Genomic DNA, 8599 nt, shown 5'->3' with positions numbered 1-8599 from the left:
ATCCGTGACATTCTCTAGATGGAGAGGTGACTGAATAATGTGACAAAAGTGATGCTAGGATGACTTCCAAGGCTAGATCATAAAAGGCAGTGCTGCTGATGGCTGATTTGTTGGAACAACTAGCTGGTGGCCCTGAGCCACCTCATAAAAAATTCTACCTTTGAAGCTACCCATGTGGTGAGGAAGCCCAAACTAGCCCACAAAGAGAGGCCACTTGAGAGACCCTGTAACCACACACATTGGGAGATGCCTGGCCAGCCAGCCTCGTGCTATTCCAGCTGACAACTCCAAGTGCAGGACACTCTGAGCTACAACTGTCAAGTTTGAGCCTTTCCCAAATCCTGACCCACAGAAACCACGACGTGAAACAATTACTGTTGTTTTAAGCTCTTCAGTTTTCAGGTTACACAGCAATGGTAATTTGGGATTGTTTCTAATGCCTGTATGAGACCCACATGGGGCCTCATAAAAAGAGGGAGTGGGTCTAGGGACTCAGTAAGTGCTCAACACTTAGTTTCAAACCCCTTTCTTGGGGCTACTTTGCTTTTTTATGCCAAATTTTCAATGTTTGTTATATGTAACAATGTTTTGTTTTTGTTGTTTTTGAGACAGGGTCTCACTGTGTCACCCAGGCTAGAGTGCAATGGCATGATCATAACTTACTGCAGCCTCAACTTCCTGGGCTCAGGTGATCCTCCCACCCCAGCCTCCTGAGTAGCTGAGACTAGAGGCACTTGCCACCATGCCTGCCTAGCTAATTTTTTTTGTATTATTTTGTAGAGACGGGGTTTTGGCATGTTGTCTAGGCTGGTCTGGAACTCTAGGGTTCAAGCAATCTTTCTGCCTCGGCCTCCCAAAGTGCTGGGATTACAGGCATGAGCCACCATGCCCAGCCATGCTTTCTATTAGTAGACTTTTTTTGGTTAAGAAAGCAATGATATTAGAGGCCTTAAGGAAGTTATGTAACCTTCAAAACGTAAGCAGTGCAACAATTAAATCTCTTCTGGGAAGGAAAATGCTTTTGGCTAGTGAGTTACGAACAAAACAAAATACAACAGGATTTCAACAAGGAAATGTATTTATTTTTTCTTTAGAATTTGGCTCAGAACAGTAACAAAAATATTTACATTAAAATAAATTAACATGCAATTACTTAACCATATGTAATAATTTACGTTGGAATATATTAGCCTTCCCATGAGTTTAATACAAACTAATATTTGGTTTTAGATTCAATACCATCCTTTCAAATATTTGGTATGAAACTTGGTAGCAATGCAATTGTCTGATGTACAGAGCAGATTTCACCATAAGAGATTACACCAAAGAACAGATGTCCCTTCCCGGAACATCATCTCACCCCAGACTCAGAAACTGAGCAGCCAAGCTTCCTTCCCAGGAATCACCATGGAATGTCTGAACAATAACCAGGCCCTGGAGATTACTGCAGGGCTGGTAGAGTTTTAGGAATCAGCCAAACTCTTTTTCACACTAACCTACTAGGAAGGATATAGTTCAAATGTAATGTTGAGTCCTTCAGTTTATTTGAACACTGAAACAATATATTGTAGAAACCTTCATTTTCCCAAAATAAAAATCTGAAAAATATATGCACATGATTTTTTAGATCATCTAAAAGTACCCATAAAAACCTGTCACTAGGGCCAGGTGTGATGGCTCACACCTGTAATGCCAGCACTTTGGGAGGCAAATGCGGGCGGATCACCTGAGGTCAGGAGTTCAAGACCAGCCTGGCCAACATGGTGAAACCTTGTCTACTAAAAATACAAAAAAAAATCAGCTGGGCATGGTGTGTGTGCCTGTAGTCCCAGCTACTCAAGAGGCTGAGGCAGGAGAATCACTTGAACTTGGGGAGCGGAGGTTGCATTGAGCCACTGCACTCCTGCCTGGGTGACAGAGTGAGACCCGTCTCAAAAAAATAAAACACCTGTCACTAGACCAAATACTATACTCGTAAAATTTCACAGCAGAGAGGAATATTTGATTAAATTCAGCTGATAGGGTCAAGGATACATTAAGTCATTTACAAATCAGATATTAGTATTAAAGTTTTTGGTGGCCTAGAGTGAATTAGAGTATGTTAGCATTTTGAAAGTGTTTTTGAAATGAGAGATTGTGTGGCTCAGCAGAAAAAGCACAGAGGGACCTGGGATCAAACCCTTTCTCTAGCCCCATAGCTTAACAGTCAAACACACCAAGTTCTATAAAATAAAAATTAAAACACCTACCTCATATGTTGAGAGAATTTAGGATAATGTATATGAAGCACCTAGTTCAGAGCCTGGCACACAGTAGGCACTTAATAAGTGGTGGCAGTTAGAATTTCTTCCAAGTTACAGTTCATAGCCAGAACTTTGGCTTTTGTATTTTGACACCAATGAAAACAGGAATCATGTAGACAGAATCCTGATTCATGGCTCTGGGCTCTAGATAAAACTCAAAACACTGCTTTAATAGACACCCTAGGGTGTTACTCAACACAGTATGAAAGGCTACTGAAGGAAGAAGTGTCTGCTGGTCAGTAGCAAAGATCCTTTTGGGACGGTTAATCTCCTTGTAAAGGCTCTAAGTCCCAGTGGCTTCTCAGCTGTCCTAAGAAGATAAGGGCAAGGTCATTAAGGCCACTGTAATTTAGATCCCTGGTCTAAAGTCTCTTGTAAGTTCAGCTAGAGTAATAACATCTTTCAATAAATGGTATCCAGGATTAGGGGGGATATCTGAGATGGGGGAGTGATAGATATGTCCAATGTCTTGATTGTGGTGATGCTTTCACAGGTATACATATGTCAAGGCTTATCAAATTGTAGGCTTTAAAAACCAATAAAGCTGTTTAAAAAAAGTGTACTTAAGCCCTTCCTGGTAAGATTTCCCTCTGTTCTCTGACTGGATCACCTTCTGTGATCTTAGTTTGGGGTTAGAGGAGGAAGGATTTGTGTGTGTGTGTGTGTGTGTGTGTGTGTGTGTGTGTGTGTGTGTGTAGACGGAGTTTCGCTGGAGTGCAGTGGCTGGAGTGCAGTGGCATGATCTTGGCTCGCTGCAACCTCCGCCTCCCGGGTTCAAGCCATTCTCCTGCCTCAGCCTCCCGAGTAGCTGGGACTACAGGTGCATGCCACCACGCCCGGCTAATTTTTGTATTTTAGTAGAGATGGGGTTTCACCATGTTGGCCAGGCTGGTCTCAAACTCCTGACCTCAGGTGATCCGCCCGTCTCGGCCTCCCAAAATGTTGGGATTACAGGCATGAGCCACTGTGCCCGGCTGGAAGGATGATGATGATGATTATTATTATTATTATTATTTATTATTATTATTATTATTTTTGAGATAGAGTCTTGCTCTGTCACCCAGGCTGGAGTGCAGTGGTGCGGTCTCAGTTCACTGCCAGCTCCGCCTCCCCGGTTCATGCCATTCTCCTGCCTCAGCCTCCTGAGTAGCTGGGACCCACCACCACACCTGGCTAGTTTTTTGTATTTTTAGTAGAGATGGGGTTTCACCATGTTAGCCAGGATGGTCTCGATCTCCTGACCTCGTGATCCGCCCGCCTCGGCCTCCCAAAGTGCTGGGATTACAGGCGTGAGCCACCGCACCCGGCCTGGAAGGATTATTAATGCAAACTTCAGGATGAAGTGATATCCCAGGCAAGGCCTGAAGGTCTCAGTGGTATCAATACATTAGTAAGCAGAGTTCTAAGAAGGCTTCCTCTCTATTATTGTAGCTACTTTGGCACAGACAATTGTGACTGCAACTTACAGGGTTTGAGCTAAAATGACCCCTAGTAGGAAAACATCAGAAAGAATAGCATCTACAAAAATAGGAGTTGGGAAAGGTGACTCTGGAAGAGGAGACCAAAAGTGAAAACATTTCTCTGCCAAAGTCACCTGCAGTTCAATACCAGATTTGTTAAGAAACGGTCATCCTAAAGACAAGAACTTGATTCCACTCAGGAGCTCCGGAGAGACGGTCCATGTCTGTTCCTGGAGGTCTAGTAGATCCTGCGTGTTGTGTAGTCCAGAACCATGCTGGCAGCACCCAGCAGGGCGGGGTCAACCAAATCCGAAACCACTACGTCCACGTCCTGCACGGAGGACAAGGCCTGCTGGCGGATGACGTCTTTGACAATGTGGATATAGTGACTGGCCAGGACTCCAGAGAGGATCACAAGGGAGGGATTCATGGTATGGAGGATGTTCACAACCCCAAGACCCAAAGCTGTTCCAGCTATAGGGAGACAAAAATTAAAATGAGTTTCTGTGAGAAGCCAAAATCAAAATACCAAAGAGGAAGGCAGAAAAGAGCCAGCAGCAGAAATGTTAAAGAACATCCACAGCATGCAGTGGGAGGCACTGTTTTAAAAGCAGTTCACGGTTGATTCTTAAGATGAGAAAATGATCATGTGACAGCCTCAAGTGGAAAAAGCCGGTTGTACCACATGATCTCCGCTAGGCAAAAAAATGAATAGAAAGACTCGAAGGAAATGTTACTAGTTGGTATCTCCAAACGGGAAAACTAAGTGATATTTTTTCTTACAACTGTCCTATATTTCTCTAAATTTCCTGTAAAATGAAAGGAGCATTTTTATAGTTGTCAAACCAAACCAACCACCTGCTGAAAAAGGCAATGCTGCCAAATACCTTGAATACAATTCCCTTTTTACCTCTGAGTAATTAGGAAAGAAACCTCCGAACACACTGCAAAGCACCTGTCCCTAGGGAGGCAGGGTCTCTTCTGGGGCTGGGCTGGGCCATATGATGTCTGAGGCCACCCCCTGCAGCACAGCCACCTGCAGCCCCACGCTTACCTGTTCTTAGGATGCTCTGGGCCTTCGCATTGCCAAGTTTCGCAGCTTGGATGAGATGGAGTGCACCCACGGCCTCATCTTTTGGCACTGACATCCCTTCCACCAAGAGCAGGTCCTCTGAGCAGAGTGAGAAGGAAAAGCAGTCACTAACGAGCTGTGGGGAGGCCAAGCTCACCACTGGGCCTGTGGAAAGCAAGCCCCTACGTGGGAAGACGGTGTTTTCTTTTCACAATTGCAAAGCTTATCGTTCACAAACATCTCTGTACACTGCCCCTAAAGCCTTTGCTACCCTCTTGCTAATTGGTTGTACATAACCCAGAACCTATCTTCCTGGAAAAACCTCAAGTCTGACGACAGCCTCCTACCCCTCTGGCTCCCTCACTTCTCACTTCCAGTAGCAGACAGTCTTTGAAGTGTTCTTTTCTCCAAATTATCACCCTCCTCCCACATTCACTCTTTCCTTACTCATCCCAGACACAATGCTGTGCCATCTGCCAGCGCCACACGTTCTATGGCAGCGAGGCACAGCGGCTGAGGAACAGACACAGGCCTGGGGTCAGTGCCAGCTCTGCCACTCCCAGCTGCATGACCCCATGCCTGTCACCTCACCTCTACACATTCCTCCTTCCTAGAAGATGAGGCCAATAGTGCCTACCCTGGCAGGGTTATTTGAGGAATGGAATGAGATCATGGACATAAAGTACTTAGTTAAGTGCTGGCCACAGTAAATGCTCAATAAGCAGCAGGTATTTCTGTGGTTATGTGTAGTCCTTGTCTTCTGCCTGTCACCAACTCAGATCAATCTGCCTCCTACTAATCTGCTAGAATATCTGGACCCTGAAGGAAAAAATCCCCAGCTGTGCAAACTGCTACCTAGACATCAACTGGTGGTCTCATGTCTCCCCTGGGCCCTCACAGCTCTCACCCATTCTCCCTGACTGCGCTTTTCTATACTTTCACCACCTTCCCAGTCCTTCTACAGACGAGCATACTTCTTACCTCTCTCATAGGGGGCACCACCAGGCAGTGATCCCCTACCTTTTTGCTTCCCGTCCCATACACCCATCATCTCGGCTCGCCATTCCCTCTCGTGGGCCCTCTGCCTGGCTTTGCAGCTCATCTCTTCCCACCTCTTCAGAACTCTACTGTAGGGCTCTATACGCTTCTCTCCTGCACTCTCGGCCTCCATTCCCCATCTCTTTTCCTTCAGCATATGCTCACAAATTGGTTTTGGGGCCCAAAAATCTACACTTTTTAATGTATGAAGCACAGATATACTATACATACAGTGCATGTATGTGTGGTATATACATAACATGTTTTGTCCATTTATTTCTGCATTAAAATGTGTATTAAGTACCCTCCCTGTGATACTGGCTGAGAAAACAAAACTGAAGGAAATCTTCCCTGCTATCTTGGAACTCTAGACCTCTGTCCACCACCACCCCTGGGGAGGAAGAGTGGCAATATGGGTCAGCCAAGAAGACTGTGCAGTTGTAGTGCGAGGGAGCCCTGCTCTTTCCCTAAGAAGTGAAAAAGGGGAAACTTCTGGCTTCAGTGTTCAGCTCTCTTTGGAATTTCCACTTTGAAGTACTTGTCTACTATTTGGTTACTTAATTCCTCGAGAGAGGGGCACCAACCATCATGGAGCTTTTTTGCCTCCCTCTGCAAGGCCATTCCAGAGGCGTATGCTTCAATGCACCCGTGGCTTCCACAGGAACAATCAGGCCCATCCAGAGACACAACAAGGTGGCCCAGTTCTGCAGCACAGAAGGAGCTTCCATGGATCAATTCATGCTGATGGATAATTCCACCACCAATTCCTACAGTGAGGGACAGAAATCACTGAGGGTGCTTTACCTGAAACAGAAAACTATGATATCACAACGCCTCATCCATTTAGCAGAGCTTTGGCATGTGAGGGTCTATAGATACTTCTCTAGACAGCTGAAGCCCACTAGGCATCAAAGCATTCTCCGGCAGCATTTTGGATGGAAATGTTTTTAGCAGATCCTCTGATGCCCTGTGACCCATCTGCTTGGGTCACTGTGATTTCAAACACAGCTGTGGGGACAGTGCAGTGAAAATGCATGCCCACCTTGTGGGTAGTAGACCCCCTGGCCCAGCACACACTGTCCATCTTTCTGCACCAAGGCTTTCTCCAACACTGAAGCAAGAACCTACTCAGCCATGCAGGCACAGCACCCAGGGGCAACCTGCAACCGAGGCAAGGCAGGAGCCAGCAGATCCACAGGACAATTCTGGATGCTGTTCTGCAGGCTTCTTAGGAGGTGCTGGTGGAGTTCAGCCCCCTTTGCCCTCAAGTCAACTTCAATAATGTTAATATATCCTTAATGGCTTTCTTCCTGCTCTGTTTCATTCTTCCCACTCACCCTCCTGCTTCTTGGGGTCACCTCCAAAAAACCATACCTGTACCTAAATCCTTGTCTCAGGCTCTGCTCTGAGGAATACCCAAGATAAGTCTTTTAAAATGTATCACACACTCCCTGCTTCCTGAAGCAGAAAATATGAAATATGATTTTGCCTTTTTTGATGCTGCCATGTCTAAAAATCTGTGATTCAATAATTACAAATATCAGTGACTGTCTTTTGTTATGGTGTTTAGCAGTTACAAAGGAGTCAAGGGTATTGTGCCTGAGAAGGCTCTGCTTTTAAGGGTTGTCTTGCCATCTGTCACTTCTTGGGCACTTATTCCTCAACCCCTAGCCCTCTGATTTACAGCTTAATCACTGCTCTGAGCCAGGAAATGGTATCCAAGTTTGCTAAAACTGTGTCTGGAACTAAAAGAGGATGAGCATGAGCTAAAGTACATGAGCTTAGGCTGGGTGTGGTGGCTCACCCCTGTAATCCCAGCACTTTGGGAGGCTGAGGCGGGCGGATCACCTGAGGCTAGGAGTTCAAGACCAGCCTGACCAACATGGTGAAACCTTGTCTCTACTAAAAATATAGAAATTAGCTGGGTGTGGTGGCACATTCCTGTAATCTCAGCCACTTGGGAGGCTGAGGCAGGGGAATCACTTGAATCTGGGAGGCAGTGAGTTGAGACTGCGCCACTGCACTCCAGCCTGGGTGACAGAGCAAGACTCACTCTCTATATAAATAAATAAATAAGTACATGAGCTTAAAGGGATAGTGGTGTAATGTAGAGTTTAAGCACACAGAAGTTTTGAAGTTAGACATACCTGTATCAAATGCTGGCTCAATCGCTTATTAGCTAAGTCTGTTTCCTCATTTAAAAATCAAGTTATACACTTAAAATATATACAATAAAAATAAAATAGAGTAAAAAAACAAAAGTAACAAATTGGGATGTCATAAAAAAATGACAGAGCAGGGAACTCCAAAGGTCCATTCTGCCACTAAAGCAAGGAAAAAACTGGCAAAAATGTCAGAATCAACCTTTTTGGAACTCTGGAAACTAACCAAAGTTTGCAACAAACAGAGGAATGCTTAATTTAAAAAAGAAAAACAAAAACCAGGGCCGGGTGCAGTGGGTCATGCCTGTAATCCCAGCACTTTGGGAGACCAAGGCAGGGGGATCCCTCGAGCCCAGCAGTTTAAGACCAGCCTGGGCAACATGGTGAAACCCTGTCTAAAAACAAAACAAAACCAGCTGAATCTTGATAAGAGAACTTTCTGGTGTTTTAACCTACCCTGGTCCCATCACCCACTCTCCAGCTTGGTGGTGACCTTGAACAACAGTCCACACTCCCAGTACTGGTGTACAGAAACAGTACTGGATACCAGTACCTGACGGGGCA

At 45.3% G+C, this 8599-nt stretch overlaps 1 protein-coding gene across 6 annotated transcripts in view; it reads right to left on the bottom strand.

Moving 5' to 3' along the window:
• Positions 1 to 1060: 1060 nt before the first annotated feature.
• The window catches only part of GNE (glucosamine (UDP-N-acetyl)-2-epimerase/N-acetylmannosamine kinase), a 62623-nt gene continuing 55084 nt past the window's right edge, over positions 1061 to 8599 (bottom strand). For 5 of the 6 annotated variants that reach the window (XM_003263336.2, XM_003263339.2, XM_003263337.2 and 2 more), the window contains 3 exons: positions 6458 to 6640; positions 4818 to 4934; positions 1061 to 4237 (listed from right to left, as the gene is read on the bottom strand). In XM_003263336.2, coding sequence (XP_003263384.1) covers positions 4002 to 4237; positions 4818 to 4934; positions 6458 to 6640 — 536 coding nt within the window. In that variant the 3' untranslated portion in view covers positions 1061 to 4001. The remainder of the gene's footprint in view (positions 4238 to 4817; positions 4935 to 6457; positions 6641 to 8599) is intronic. The other variant, XM_030817462.1, reaches the window with a different exon arrangement.

The sequence above is a fragment of the Nomascus leucogenys genome, chromosome 8 (assembly GCF_006542625.1).
Source record: "Nomascus leucogenys isolate Asia chromosome 8, Asia_NLE_v1, whole genome shotgun sequence".
In the NCBI taxonomy this organism is placed as follows: domain Eukaryota; kingdom Metazoa; phylum Chordata; class Mammalia; order Primates; family Hylobatidae; genus Nomascus; species Nomascus leucogenys.
This window is presented reverse-complemented; position numbering and strand designations above follow the sequence as displayed.